At 48.7% G+C, this 16,025-nt stretch overlaps 1 protein-coding gene across 1 annotated transcript in view; it reads left to right on the top strand.

Moving 5' to 3' along the window:
• gpc3 (glypican 3) overlaps nt 1-16,025 on the top strand; it is a 425,503-nt gene that overhangs the window by 174,763 nt on the left and 234,715 nt on the right. The window contains exon 4 of the mRNA XM_045724105.2: nt 3,222-3,364. Within this exon, the coding sequence (XP_045580061.1) occupies nt 3,222-3,364 (143 nt within the window). The remainder of the gene's footprint in view (nt 1-3,221; nt 3,365-16,025) is intronic.

Consider the following 16,025-nt stretch of genomic DNA (forward strand, 5'->3'; position numbering starts at 1 on the left):
CCTGGACAAAAGGAACACCTATGTGAGATTGCTATTCATTGACTACAGCTCAGCGTTCAACACCATAGTGCCCTCAAAGCTCATCAATAACGCGTCATTGTAAGGTCTACACCTGTTGTATTTAGTGCATGTGACAAATACAATTTGATTTGATTTGTGTGGCCGTATTGCCCCCAAAATAAATCCATGCCTTTTGCGGGCAGTGGCCGTTGTGCCCTTGAGCTGAATATAATAATTAAAATTCCCTTCTCTTGGCTGTATGCCGAAGCACCTCTCACTCACATGGCTCTCTTTCACTCGCATGGCTCTCTTTCACGTGATTGGGTCTTTCTCACAGGCTACAAGTGAAGACAGACACATCGGGGACGCAACTGCGCTTGTCCTTATCCAATTCCGAGGGTGAATATTGAAGATATTTGAGGAACTGTCCACATTTACTTTTCGTCAGCCAACAAGATGAGTAGGCCTAACGAACTTCAAAGCATTAGCCGATGTCAATCTACTATTCCCCATAGTAAAGGTTGACCTATTCTATTCTGTGCAAGAAATACATATTCCAAACATAGTCTAGGACAGTTGTGGGATGCGATACATCCCAAATTAATTCCACCACTAACATCAAAAAACCTGTTTCAAGCAATGAGCCTGACTCAACAGACAAGAATGTTTAGCTTAAAATGTTGATAAACTATGAGGCTATTTCTTCACATTATAAGCGCAGCAATACGCACATAGCAGTAGGCTATAAGTGTGAATGTACCATTAGCAGGAGAACACCTTTCTCAAAAGTGACTGCAAATGCGATTGTTCATGTAATGCTTTTATTATAAAGGTGCATTTTATGGTGAAAATGATCATCCCCAAATTTGAAACTCATACGCTGTGTATGTATGCCAGTTAGGCAATACACCCAGTTGTAAAGCGTATTATTGCGCTTCATTTTAAAAGTTATTTGGCCACTTAAGCTGTGATACAAACCTTATCAATGGGCAACTCCCAAGTGGCGCAACGGTCTGAGGCACTGTATCTCAGTTTGGAATCCAGGCTGTATCACAACAGGCATGATTGGGAGTCCAGTAGGGCAGCGCACAATTGGCCCAGCGTCATGTGGGTTTGGCCGGTGTAGGCCGTCATTGTAAGTAAAAATTTGCTCTTAACTGACTTAACTTGCCTAGTTAAATTAAAAATATCATATTCTTTTAAATGGGCTAGGCTACATGAGGTGTGCCACAGTTGTCGAAAGGAGGAGCGGACCAAAGTGCAGCGTGTGTGTCGTTCCACATTTTATTTACACTGTGAAACTATGCAATACATATAAATAAACTGAATAACAAAAACAACAAACCGTGACGCAGAGTTAACATACACGTACTCAAAAACAATCTCCCACAAACCCAGGTGGGAAAAAAAAAATACTTAAGTATGATCTCCAATTAGAGACAACGAGGACCAGCTGCCTCTAATTGGAGATCATCCCAAACAAAACCCAACATAGAAATACAAAACTAGAACCTGACAACATAGTAAAACTAAACTAGAAAACCCCCCTGTCACTCCCTGACCTACTCTACCATAGAAAATAACAGCTTTCTAAGGTCAGGACGTGACACAGTTTGATTTAAAATGTCGCCCAAAAAATTATTTGCTGTTTCTTGCCTTAAGCTGGGCATCATTCACAAGTGATAAAATATCATTCACAAATGATAGGCTAATATTGTCACCCATCACACTCTTCTTGATTTAATCTTGTCTTCACATACACTAAATAATGTGTGAAATTTGTTTTGTTTTAGAATGGACCATTATCATGCACCTGTCTCGAAACAGGGGCAGCAGAAATCTATGTCATCTATGCACTTAAATAGAGAAAGGAGGACACTTTTCCTTTGGTTCATTTTCATGGCAGCCAGGTAGGCTATACTCCTGTTGTAAATAGAAGGAATGTGCTTAATATTACCCATTTGGACACAAACCAGGAGATAGGAGCCTGATAGCAGACATGTTAGGATGGGGTACCATGTCAGCACACTGAAGAGTGTGCCTCCAGTGGGGGTACCTGCCCGTCGGTCTGTTTGGCTGACAGTCTGCTTGCCTGCTCGTCTGTCTGTCTGTCTGTCTGTCTGTCTGTCTGTCTGTCTGTCTGTCTGTCTGTCTGTCTGTCTGTCTGTCTGTCTGTCTGTCTGTCTGTCTGTCTGTCTGTCTGTCTGTCTGTCTGTCTGTCTGTCTGTCTGTCTGTCTGTCTGTCTGTCTGTCTTGTGCATACCAACCTGCGTACCAGCCTGTTTGTCTGACTATCTGCCTGCCTGCCTGTCTGCACCAGCATCGTTGGCAGGCTACACACACACACACACACACACACACACACACACACACACACACACACACACACACCCAGTGGATTCACTTAAGGGGAGCTAGTCACAATTAGCTGTTAACATTACAAGGCAGAATTTAGCCCTGGCCGGTATCCCCCGGGGAAATTAAACCAGCTCTAAATCATTAAACCACAAGCTAAACATTAACAGACATTTGCATTTTTATTGCACCTGAAAAGAATGGCATGACTCCATTATCTCCCAGACACAGAGAAAGAAGTTTCTTAGTTATTATTGTGTTGTCCTGCATTGGAAAAAATTGTGTTTATCCCAGGGAAGAAGCTAGAGTACGAGAGTCCTCGTCGGTTTCATGCCGGCGCTTTGTGGAGGGTTGTGATTACAAAATAAACAAACCAGAAACAGCACAGGCAGAGGAAACAGTGACTGGTTTGTTATGCAAATCCCGTCTTTTATTTCTCCCCAAAATAAACATACAATAACAGACAACAACAGAGGATAGAGGAGCTGAACTGGGGGTAACAATATGAGAGACAACAACAGAGGAGCTGAATACTAGATAATGATAAGATGTATCAATGTGAGTTGATGCTATTAGATAATTATAAGATGTATCAATGTGAGTTGATACTATTAGATAATTATAAGATGTATCAATGTGAGTTGATACTATTAGATAATTATAAGATGTATCAATGTGAGTTGATACTATTAGATAATGATAATATATGTATCGATGTGAGTTGATGCTATTAGATAATGATAATATGTATCAATGTGAGTTGATACTACTAGATAATGATATGATTTACTATGTATAGTATGTCCAGTCTCTTATGGTTACCTCTCCCACTGTCCTTGACACTCTCCCTTCCTCCCTCCCTCCAGGTGAGCAGTATGTGTGGCCACGCCCCCCAGCGTGTGTCTCGCTCAGTGGCGACCTTTCCTGACCAGACCCCTGCTGCCCAGGCGTCCCGCAACCAACAGCCTTTACCCTACGATCCTGAGGAGACCTTGGCTGGTCGCCGCAGGTAATGCTGGGTTGAGAAGAGAGGGATAGAAAAATGGGGGAACAGACAGGGGTAGTGAAGTAGAGCAAAGAGGAATATAGGAGGTTAGAGCATTTAACTATTAAGAAATATTTAACCATCAATAGAGCTATGTGATAGAAGAGAGAGAAAGGGAGAGAGAAGAGAGAGAGGAGAAGAAAAAAGAAAAAGACGTGTTGTTCATGTCATGCTGCTAACTAATGAGGACAAGCGTCATCTTACAGCCCAGTCCAGGAACAAGCTTTAGTCCCTACAGTACCACTTCAGTATTTGACCTGAAGAAATCAGACAGGTGTATGGTTTCACCTATAGCCTTCTAGATGAGATTAGGGGAGCATCTAGCTAACCTTTTGTCACTACGCTTATCTTTCTGTCAAATCTGCAAACACTGAATGGGTAGGAGCTGGGGGAAGGTCTATGGTCCAGATGAATGGGTAGGAGATGAGGGAAGGTCTATGGTCCAGATGAATGGGTAGGAGATGGGGGAACATTCTAAGGTCCAAATGATTGGGAAGGATCTGGGGGAAAGGTCTAAGGCCTAGATGAATGGGTAGGATCTGGGGGAAAGGTATAAGGTCCAGATGAATGGGTAGGAGCTGGGGGAATGTCTAAGGTCCAGATGAATGGGTAGGATCTGGGGGAAAGGTCTATGGTCCAGATGAATGGGTAGGATCTGGGGGAAAGGTCTAAGGTCCAGATGAATGGGTAGGATCTGGGGGAAAGGTCTAAGGTCCAGATGAATGGGTAGGAGCTGGGGGAAAGGTCAATGGTCCAGATGAATGGGTAGGTGCTTGGGGAAGGTCTATTGTCCAGATGAATGTGTAGGAGCTGGGGGAAGGACTATGGTCCAGATGAATTGGTAGGAGCTGGGGGAAAGGTATAAGGTCCAGATGAATGGGTAGGAGCTGGGGGTAGGTCTGTGGTCCAGATGAATGGGTAGGAGATGGGGGAATATTACAAGGTCCAGATGAATGGGTAGGAGCTGGGGGAAAGGTGTGTGGTCCAGATGAATGGGTAGGAGCTGGATGAAGGTCTATGGTCCAGATGAATGTGTAGGAGCTGGGGGAAGGTCTATGGTCTAGATGAATGGGTAGGAGCTGGGGGAAGGTCTATGGTCTAGATGAATGGGTAGGAGCTGGATGAAGGTCTATGGTCCAGATGAATGGGTAGGTGCTGGGGGAAGGTCTATTGTCCAGATGAATGGGTAGGATCTGGGGGAAAGGTCTATGGTCCAGATGAATGGGTAGGATCTGGGGGAAAGGTCTAAGGTCCAGATGAATGGGTAGGATCTGGGGGAAAGGTCTAAGGTCCAGATGAATGGGTAGGAGCTGGGGGAAAGGTCAATGGTCCAGATGAATGGGTAGGTGCTTGGGGAAGGTCTATTGTCCAGATGAATGTGTAGGAGCTGGGGGAAGGACTATGGTCCAGATGAATTGGTAGGAGCTGGGGGAAAGGTATAAGGTCCAGATGAATGGGTAGGAGCTGGGGGTAGGTCTGTGGTCCAGATGAATGGGTAGGAGATGGGGGAATATTACAAGGTCCAGATGAATGGGTAGGAGCTGGGGGAAAGGTGTGTGGTCCAGATGAATGGGTAGGAGCTGGATGAAGGTCTATGGTCCAGATGAATGTGTAGGAGCTGGGGGAAGGTCTATGGTCTAGATGAATGGGTAGGAGCTGGGGGAAGGTCTATGGTCTAGATGAATGGGTAGGAGCTGGATGAAGGTCTATGGTCCAGATGAATGGGTAGGTGCTGGGGGAAGGTCTATTGTCCAGATGAATGTGTAGGAGCTGGGGGAAGGTCTATGGTCTAGATGAATGGGTAGGAGCTGGGAGAATGGACTAAGGTTCAGATGAATTGGTAGGAGCTGGATGAAGGTCTATGGTCCAGGTGAATGGGTAGGAGCTGGGAAAAGGTATAAGGTCCAGATGAATGTGTAGGAGCTGGGGGAAGGTCTATGGTCCAGATGAATGGGTAGGAGCTGGGGGAACATTCTAAGGTCCAGATGAATGGGTAGGAGCTTGGGGGAAGGTCTATGGTCTAGATGAATGGATGAATGGGTAGGAGCTGGAGGAAGGTCTAAGGTCCAGATGAATGGGAAGGAGCTGGGGGAAAGGTCTATGGTTCAGATGAATGGGTAGGAGATGGGGGAAAGTTCAATGGTCCAGATGAATGGGTAGGTGCTTGGGGAAGGTCTATTGTCCAGATGAATGTGTAGGAGCTGGGGGAAGGACTATGGTCCAGATGAATGGGTAGGAGCTGGGGGAAAGGTATAAGGTCCAGATGAATGGGTAGGAGCTGGGGGTAGGTCTGTGGTCCAGATGAATGGGTAGGAGATGGGGGAATATTACAAGGTCCAGATGAATGGGTAGGAGCTGGGGGAAGGTGTGTGGTCCAGATGAATGGGTAGGAGCTGGATGAAGGTCTATGGTCCAGATGAATGGGTAGAAGCTGGGGGAAGGTCTATGGTCCAGATGAATGGGTAGGTGCTGGGGGAAGGTCTATTATCCAGATGAATGTGTAGGAGCTGGGGGAAGGTTTATGGTCTAGATGAATGGGTAGGAGCTGGGGGAATGGACTAAGGTTCAGATGAATTGGTAGGAGCTGGATGAAGGTCTATGGTCCAGGTGAATGGGTAGGAGCTGGGAAAAGGTATAAGGTCCAGATGAATGTGTAGGAGCTGGGGGAAGGTCTATGGTCCAGATGAATGGGTAGGCGCTGGGGGAACATTCTAAGGTCCAGATGAATGGGTAGGAGCTTGGGGGAAGGTCTATGGTCTAGATGAATGGATGAATGGGTAGGAGCTGGAGGAAGGTCTAAGGTCCAGATGAATGGGAAGGAGCTGGGGGAAAGGTCTATGGTCCAGATGAATGGGTAGGAGCTGGGGGAAAGGTCAATGGTCCAGATGAATGGGTAGGTGCTTGGGGAAGGTCTATTGTCCAGATGAATGTGTAGGAGCTGGGGGAAGGACTATGGTCCAGATGAATGGGTAGGAGCTGGGGGAAAGGTATAAGGTCCAGATGAATGGGTAGGAGCTGGGGGTAGGTCTGTGGTCCAGATGAATGGGTAGGAGATGGGGGAATATTACAAGGTCCAGATGAATGGGTAGGAGCTGGGGGAAGGTGTGTGGTCCAGATGAATGGGTAGGAGCTGGATGAAGGTCTATGGTCCAGATGAATGGGTAGCAGCTGGGGGAAGGTCTATGGTCCAGATGAATGGGTAGGTGCTGGGGGAAGGTCTATTGTCCAGATGAATGTGTAGGAGCTGGGGGAAGGTCTATGGTCTAGATGAATGGGTAGGAGCTGGGGGAATCGACTAAAGTTCAGATGAATTGGTAGGAGCTGGATGAAGGTCTATGGTCCAGGTGAATGGGTAGGAGCTGGGAAAAGGTATAAGGTCCAGATGAATGTGTAGGAGCTGGGGGAAGGTCTATGGTCCAGATGAATGGGTAGGAGCTGTGGGATAGGTCTAAGGTTCAGATGAATGGGTAGGAACTGGGGGAAAGGTATAAGGTCCAAAATAATGGGTAGGAGCTGGGGGAACATTCTAAGGTTCAGATGAATTGGTAGGAGCTTGGGGAAGGTCTATGGTCCAGATGAATGGGTAGTAGCTGGGGGAAGGTCTAATGTCCAGATGAATGGGTAAGATCTGGGGGAAAGGTCTATGGTCCAGATGAATGGGTAGGATCTGGGGGAAAGGTCTAAGGTCCAGATGAATGGGTAGGATCTGGGGGAAAGGTCTAAGGTCCAGATGAATGGGTAGGGGCTGGGGGAAATGTCTAAGGTCCAGATGAGTGGGTAGTAGCTGGGGGAAAGGTCTATGGTCCAGATGACTGGGTAGGAGCTGGGGGAAAGGTCTAAGGCCCAGATGAACGGGTAGGATCTGGGGGAAAGGTCTATTGTCCAGATGAATGGGTAGGATCTGGGGGAAAGGTCTAAGGTCCAGATGAATGGGTAGGATATGGGGGAAAGGTCTAAGGTCCAGATGAATGGGTAGGAGCTGGGGGAATGTCTAAGGTCCAGATGAATGGGTAGGATCTGGGGGAAAGGTCTATGGTCCAGATGAATGGGTAGGATCTGGGGGAAAGGTCTATGGTCCAGATGAATGGGTAGGAGATGGGGGAAAGGTCAATGGTCAAGATGAATGGGTAGGTGCTTGGGGAAGGTCTATTGTCCAGATGAATGTGTAGGAGCTGGGGGAAGGACTATGGTCCAGATGAATGGGTAGGAGCTGGGGGAAAGGTATAAGGTCCAGATGAATGGGTAGGAGCTGGGGGTAGGTCTGTGGTCCAGATGAATGGGTAGGAGATGGGGGAATATTCCAAGGTCCAGATGAATTGGTAGGAGCTGGGGGAAGGTGTGTGGTCCAGATGAATGGGTAGGAGCTGGATGAAGGTCTATGGTCCAGATGAATGGGTAGAAGCTGGGGGAAGGTCTATGGTCCAGATGAATGGGTAGGTGCTGGAGGAAGGTCTATTGTCCAGATGAATGTGTAGGAGCTGGGGGAAGGTCTATGGTCTAGATGAATGGGTAGGAGCTGGGGGAATGGACTAAGGTTCAGATGAATTGGTAGGAGCTGGATGAAGGTCTATGGTCCAGGTGAATGGGTAGGAGCTGGGAAAAGGTATAAGGTCCAGATGAATGTGTAGGAGCTGGGGGAAGGTCTATGGTCCAGATGAATGGTTAGGAGCTGGGGGAACATTCTAAGGTCCAGATGAATGGGTAGGAGCTTGGGGGAAGGTCTATGGTCTAGATGAATGGGTTGGAGCTGGGGGAAAGGTCTAAGTCCAGATGAATGAGTAGGAGCTGGGGGAAAGGTCTAAGATCCAGATGAATGTGTAGGAGCTGTGGGATAGGTCTAAGGTTCAGATGAATGGGTAGGAACTGGGGGAAAGGTATAAGGTCCAGATGAATGGGTAGGAGCTGGGGGAAATGTCTAAGGTCCAGATGACTGGGTAGGAGCTGGGGGAAAGGTCTAAGGCCCAGATGAACGGGTAGGATCTGGGGGAAAGGTCTATAGTCCAGATGAATGGGTAGGATCTGGGGGAAAGTTCTAAGGTCCAGATGAATGGGTAGGATCTGGGGGAAAGGTCTAAGGTCCAGATGAATGGGTAGGATCTGGGGGAAAGGTCTAAGGTCCAGATGAATGGGTAGGAGCTGGGGGAAGGTCTACGGTCCAGATGAATGGGAAGGAGCTGGGGGAAAGGTCTATGGTCCAGATGAATGGGTAGGAGCTGGGGGAAAGGTAAATGGTCCAGATGAATGGGTAGGTGCTTGGGGAAGGTCTATTGTCCAGATGAATGTGTAGGAGCTGGGGGAAGGACTATGGTCCAGATGAATGGGTAGGAGCTGGGGGAAAGGTATAAGGTCCAGATGAATGGGTAGGAGCTGGGGGTAGGTCTGTGGTCCAGATGAATGGGTAGGAGATGGGGGAATATTACAAGGTCCAGATGAATTGGTAGGAGCTGGGGGAAGGTGTGTGGTCCAGATGAATGGGTAGGAGTTGGGGGAAGGTCTATTGTCCAGATGAATGTGTAGGAGCTGGGGGAAGGTCTATGGTCTAGATGAATGGGTAGGAGCTGGGGGAATGGACTAAGGTTCAGATGAATTGGTAGGAGCTGGATGAAGGTCTATGGTCCAGGTGAATGGGTAGGAGCTGGGAAAAGGTATAAGGTCCAGATGAATGTGTAGGAGCTGGGGGAAGGTCTATGGTCCAGATGAATGGGTAGGAGCTGGGGGAACATTCTAAGGTCCAGATGAATGGGTAGGAGCTTGGGGGAAGGTCTATGGTCTAGATGAATGGGTTGGTGCTGGGGGAAAGTTCTAAGGTCCAGATGGATGGGTAGGAGCTGGGGAAAGTTCTAAGTCCAGATGAATGAGTAGGAGCTGGGGGAAAGGTCTAAGATCCAGATGAATGTGTAGTAGCTGTGGGATAGGTCTAAGGTTCAGATGAATGGGTAGGAGCTGGGGAAAGGTCTAAGTCCAGATGAATGAGTAGGAGCTGGGGGAAAGGTCTAAGATCCAGATGAATGTGTAGTAGCTGTGGGATAGGTCTAAGGTTCAGATGAATGGGTAGGAACTGGGGGAAAGGTATAAGGTCCAAATTAATGGGTAGGAGCTGGGGGAACATTCTAAGGTTCAGATGAATTGGTAGGAGCTTGGGGAAGGTCTATGGTCCAGATGAATGGGTAGTAGCTGGGGGAAGGTCTAAGGTCCAGATGAATGTGTAAGATCTAGGGGAAAGGTCTATGGTCCAGATGAATGGGTAGGATCTGGGGGAAAGGTCTATGGTCCAGATGAATGAGTAGGAGCTGGGGGAAAGGTCTAAGGTCCAGATGAATGAGTAGGAGCTGGGGGAAAGGTCTAAGGTCCAGATGAATGGGTAGGAGCTGGGGGAAATGTCTATGGTCCAGATGACTGGGTAGGAGCTGGGGGAAAGGTCTATGGTCCAGATGAATGGGTAGGATCTGGGGGAAAGGTCTAAGGTCCAGATGAATGGGTAGGATCTGGGGGAAAGGTCTAAGGTCCAGATGAATGGGTAGGAGCTGGGGGAAGGTCTAAGGTCCAGATGAATGGGTAGGAGTTGGGGGAAAGGTCAATGGTCCAGACGAATGGGTAGGTGCTTGGGTAAGGTCTATTGTCCAGATGAATGTGTAGGAGCTGGGGGAAGGACTATGGTCCAGATGAATGGGTAGGAGCTGGGGGAAAGGTATAAGGTCCAGATGAATGGGTAGGAGCTGGGGGTAGGTCTGTGGTCCAGATGAATGGGTAGGAGATGGGGGAATATTCCAAGATCCAGATGAATGGGTAGGAGCTGGGGGAAAGGTACAAGATCCAAATTAATGGGTAGGAGCTGGGGGAACATTCTAAGGTTCAGATGAATTGGTAGGCGCTTGGGGAAGGTCTATGGTCCAGACGAATGGGTAGTAGCTGGGGGAAGGTCTAAGGTCCAGAGGAATGTGTAAGATCTGGGGGAAAGGTCTATGGTCCAGATGAATGGGTAGGATCTGGGGGAAAGGTCTAAGGTCCAGATGAATGGGTAGGAGCTGGGGGAAGGTCTAAGGTCCAGATGAATGGGTAGGAGTTGGGGGAAAGGTCAATGGTCTAGATGAATGGGTAGGTGCTTGGGGAAGGTCTATTGTCCAGATGAATGTGTAGGAGCTGGGGGAAGGACTATGGTCCAGATGAATGTGTAGGAGCTGGATGAAGGTCTATGGTCCAGATGAATGGGTAGGAGCTGGGGGAAGGTCTATGGTCCAGATTAATGGGTAGTAGCTGGGGAAGGTCTAAGGTCCAGATGAATGGGTAGCATCTGGGGGAAAGGTCTATGGTCCAGATGAATGGGTAGTATCTGGGGGAAAGGTCTAAGGTCCAGATGAATGGGTAGGATCTGGGGGAAAGTTCTATGGTCCAGATGAATGGGTAGGATCTGGGGGAAAGGTCTATGGTCCAGATGAATGGGTAGGATCTGGGGGAAAGGTCTAAGGTCCAGATGAATGGGTAGGATCTGGGGGAAAGGTCAATGGTCCAGATGAATGGGTAGGTGCTTGGGGAAGGTCTATTGTCCAGATGAATGTGTAGGAGCTGGGGGAAGGACTATGGTCCAGATGAATGGGTAGGAGCTGGGGGAAAGGTATAAGGTCCAGATGAATGGGTAGGAGCTGGGGGTAGGTCTGTGGTCCAGATGAATGGGTAGGAGATGGGGGAATATTACAAGGTCCAGATGAATTGGTAGGAGCTGGGGGAAGGTGTGTGGTCCAGATGAATGGGTAGGAGCTGGATGAAGGTCTATGGTCCAGATGAATGGGTAGAAGCTGGGGGAAGGTCTATGGTCCAGATGAATGGGTAGGTGCTGGGGGAAGGTCTATTGTCCAGATGAATGTGTAGGAGCTGGGGGAAGGTCTATGGTCTAGATGAATGGGTAGGAGCTGGGGGAATGGACTAAGGTTCAGATGAATTGGTAGGAGCTGGATGAAGGTCTATGGTCCAGGTGAATGGGTAGGAGCTGGGAAAAGGTATAAGGTCCAGATGAATGTGTAGGAGCTGGGGGAAGGTCTATGGTCCAGATGAATGGGTAGGAGCTGGGGGAACATTCTAAGGTCCAGATGAATGGGTAGGAGCTTGGGGGAAGGTCTATGGTCTAGATGAATGCGTTGGTGCTGGGGGAAAGTTCTAAGGTCCAGATGGATGGGTAGGAGCTGGGGAAAGGTCTAAGTCCAGATGAATGAGTAGGAGCTGGGGGAAAGGTCTAAGATCCAGATGAATGTGTAGTAGCTGTGGGATAGGTCTAAGGTTCAGATGAATGGGTAGGAACTGGGGGAAAGGTATAAGGTCCAAATTAATCGGTAGGAGCTGGGGGAACATTCTAAGGTTCAGATGAATTGGTAGGAGCTTGGGGAAGGTCTATGGTCCAGATGAATGGGTAGTAGCTGGGGGAAGGTCTAAGGTCCAGATGAATGTGTAAGATCTAGGGGAAAGGTCTATGGTCCAGATGAATGGGTAGGATCTGGGGGAAAGTTCTAAGGTCCAGATGAATGAGTAGGAGCTGGGGGAAAGGTCTAAGGTCCAGATGAATGGGTAGGAGCTGGGGGAATGGACTAAGGTTCAGATGAATTGGTAGGAGCTTGGGGAAGGTCTATGGTCCAGATGAATGGGTAGTAGCTGGGGGAAGGTCTATGGTCCAGATGAATGGGTAGAAGCTGGGGGAAGGTCTATGGTCCAGATGAATGGGTAGGTGCTGGGGGAAGGTCTATTGTCCAGATGAATGTGTAGGAGCTGGGGGAAGGTCTATGGTCTAGATGAATGGGTAGGAGCTGGGGGAATGGACTAAGGTTCAGATGAATTGGTAGGAGCTGGATGAAGGTCTATGGTCCAGGTGAATGGGTAGGAGCTGGGAAAAGGTATAAGGTCCAGATGAATGTGTAGGAGCTGGGGGAAGGTCTATGGTCCAGATGAATGGGTAGGAGCTGGGGGAACATTCTAAGGTCCAGATGAATGGGTAGGAGCTTGGGGGAAGGTCTATGGTCTAGATGAATGGGTTGGTGCTGGGGGAAAGTTCTAAGGTCCAGATGGATGGGTAGGAACTGGGGAAAGGTCTAAGTCCAGATGAATGAGTAGGAGCTGGGGGAAAGGTCTAAGATCCAGATAAATGTGTAGTAGCTGTGGGATAGGTCTAAGGTTCAGATGAATGGGTAGGAGCTGGGGGAAAGGTCTAAGATCCAGATGAATGTGTAGGAGCTGTGGGATAGGTCTAAGGTTCAGATGAATGGGTAGGAACTGGGGGAAAGGTATAAGGTCCAGATGAATGGGTAGGAGCTGGGGGAAATGTCTAAGGTCCAGATGACTGGGTAGGAGCTGGGGGAAAGGTCTAAGGCCCAGATGAACGAGTAGGATCTGGGGGAAAGTTCTAAGGTCCAGATGAATGGGTAGGATCTGGGGGAAAGGTCTAAGGTCCAGATGAAAGGGTAGGAGCTGGGGGAATGTCTAAGGTCCAGATGAATGGGTAGGATCTGGGGGAAAGGTCTATGGTCCAGATGAATGGATAGGATCTGGGGGAAAGGTCTAAGGTCCAGATGAATGGGTAGGAGCTGGGGGAAAGGTCTAAGGTCCAGATGAATTGGTAGGAGCTGGGGGAAGGTGTGTGGTCCAGATGAATGGGTAGGAGCTGGATGAAGGTCTATGGTCCAGATGAATGGGTAGAAGCTGGGGGAAGGTCTATGGTCCAGATGAATGGGTAGGTGCTGGGGGAAGGTCTATTGTCCAGATGAATGTGTAGGAGCTGGGGGAAGGTCTATGGTCTAGATGAATGGGTAGGAGCTGGGGGAATGGACTAAGGTTCCGATGAATTGGTAGGAGCTGGATGAAGGTCTATGGTCCAAGTGAATGGGTAGGAGCTGGGAAAAGGTATAAGGTCCAGATGAATGTGTAGGAGCTGGGGGAAGGTCTATGGTCCAGATGAATGGGTAGGAGCTGGGGGAACATTCTAAGGTCCAGATGAATGGGTAGGAGCTTGGGGGAAGGTCTATGGTCTAGATGAATGGGTTGGTGCTGGGGGAAAGTTCTAAGGTCCAGATGGATGGGTAGGAGGTGGGGAAAGGTCTAAGTCCAGATGAATGAGTAGGAGCTGGGTGAAAGGTCTAAGATCCAGATGAATGTGTAGTAGCTGTGGGATAGGTCTAAGGTTCAGATGAATGGGTAGGAACTGGGGGAAAGGTATAAGGTCCAAATTAATGGGTAGGAGCTGGGGGAACATTCTAAGGTTCAGATGAATTGGTAGGAGCTTGGGGAAGGTCTATGGTCCAGATGAATGGGTAGTAGCTGGGGGAAGGTCTAAGGTCCAGATGAATGTGTAAGATCTAGGGGAAAGGTCTATGGTCCAGATGAATGGGTAGGATCTGGGGGAAAGGTCTAAGGTCCAGATGAATGGGTAGGATCTGGGGGAAAGGTCAATGGTCCAGATGAATGGGTAGGTGCTTGGGGAAGGTCTATTGTCCAGATGAATGTGTAGGAGCTGGGGGAAGGACTATGGTCCAGATGAATGGGTAGGAGCTGGGGGAAAGGTATAAGGTCCAGATGAATGGGTAGGAGCTGGGGGTAGGTCTGTGGTCCAGATGAATGGGTAGGAGATGGGGGAATATTACAAGGTCCAGATGAATTGGTAGGAGCTGGGGGAAGGTGTGTGGTCCAAATGAATGGGTAGGAGCTGGATGAAGGTCTATGGTCCAGATGAATGGGTAGAAGCTGGGGGAAGGTCTATGGTCCAGATGAATGGGTAGGTGCTGGGGGAAGGTCTATTGTCCAGATGAATGTGTAGGAGCTGGGGGAAGGTCTATTGTCTAGATGAATGGGTAGGAGCTGGGGGAATGGACTAAGGTTCCGATGAATTGGTAGGAGCTGGATGAAGGTCTATGGTCCAGGTGAATGGGTAGGAGCTGGGAAAAGGTATAAGGTCCAGATGAATGTGTAGGAGCTGGGGGAAGGTCTATGGTCCAGATGAATGGGTAGGAGCTGGGGGAACATTCTAAGGTCCAGATGAATGGGTAGGAGCTTGGGGGAAGGTCTATGGTCTAGATGAATGGGTTGGTGCTGGGGGAAAGTTCTAAGGTCCAGATGGATGGGTAGGAGGTGGGGAAAGGTCTAAGTCCAGATGAATGAGTAGGAGCTGGGTGAAAGGTCTAAGATCCAGATGAATGTGTAGTAGCTGTGGGATAGGTCTAAGGTTCAGATGAATGGGTAGGAACTGGGGGAAAGGTATAAGGTCCAAATTAATGGGTAGGAGCTGGGGGAACATTCTAAGGTTCAGATGAATTGGTAGGAGCTTGGGGAAGGTCTATGGTCCAGATGAATTGGTAGTAGCTGGGGGAAGGTCTAAGGTCCAGATGAATGTGTAAGATCTAGGGGAAAGGTCTATGGTCCAGATGAATGGGTAGGATCTGGGGGAAAGGTCTAAGGTCCAGATGAATGAGTAGGAGCTGGGGGAAAGGTCTAAGGTCCAGATGAATGGGTAGGAGCTGGGTGAAATGTCTAAGGTCCAGATGACTGGGTAGGAGCTGGGGGAAAGGTCTATGGTCCAGATGACTGGGTAGGAGCTGGGGGAAAGGTCTAAGGCCCAGATGAACGGGTAGGATCTGGGGGAAAGATCTATGGTCCAGATGAATGGGTAGGATCTGGGGGAAAGGTCTAAGGTCCAGATGAATGGGTAGGATCTGGGGGAAAGGTCTAAGGTCCAGATGAATGGGTAGGAGCTGGGGGGAGGTCTAAGGTCCAGATGAATGGGTAGGAGTTGGGGGAAAGGTCAATGGTCCAGACGAATGGGTAGGTGCTTGGGTAAGGTCTATTGTCCAGATGAATGTGTAGGAGCTGGGGGAAGGTGTGTGGTCCAGATGAATGGGTAGGAGCTGGATGAAGGTCTATGGTCCAGATGAATGGGTAGAAGCTGGGGGAAGGTCTATGGTCCAGATGAATGGGTAGGTGCTGGGGGAAGGTCTATTCTCCAGATGAATGTGTAGGAGCTGGGGGAAGGTCTATGGTCTAGATGAATGGGTAGGAGCTGGGGGAATGGACTAAGGTTCAGATGAATTGGTAGGAGCTGGATGAAGGTCTATGGTCCAGGTGAATGGGTAGGAGCTGGGAAAAGGTATAAGGTCCAGATGAATGTGTAGGAGCTGGGGGAAGGTCTATGGTCCAGATGAATGGGTAGGAGCTGGGGGAACATTCTAAGGTCCAGATGAATGGGTAGGAGCTTGGGGGAAGGTCTATGGTCTAGATGAATGGGTTGGTGCTGGGGGAAAGTTCTAAGGTCCAGATGGATGGGTAGGAGCTGGGGAAAGGTCTAAGTCCAGATGAATGAGTAGGAGCTGGGGGAAAGGTCTAAGATCCAGATGAATGTGTAGTAGCTGTGGGATAGGTCTAAGGTTCAGATGAATGGGTAGGAACTGGGGGAAAGGTATAAGGTCCAAATTAATGGGTAGGAGCTGGGGGAACATTCTAAGGTTCAGATGAATTGGTAGGAGCTTGGGGAAGGTCTATGGTCCAGATGAATGGGTAGTAGCTGGGGGAAGGTCTAAGGTCCAGATGAATGTGTAAGATCTAGGGGAAAGGTCTATGGTCCAGATGAATGGGTAGGATCTGGGGGAAAGGTCTAAGG

Source organism: Salmo salar, chromosome 09, assembly GCF_965601325.2.
Source record: "Salmo salar chromosome 09, fSalSal1, whole genome shotgun sequence".
Classification (NCBI taxonomy): domain Eukaryota; kingdom Metazoa; phylum Chordata; class Actinopteri; order Salmoniformes; family Salmonidae; genus Salmo; species Salmo salar.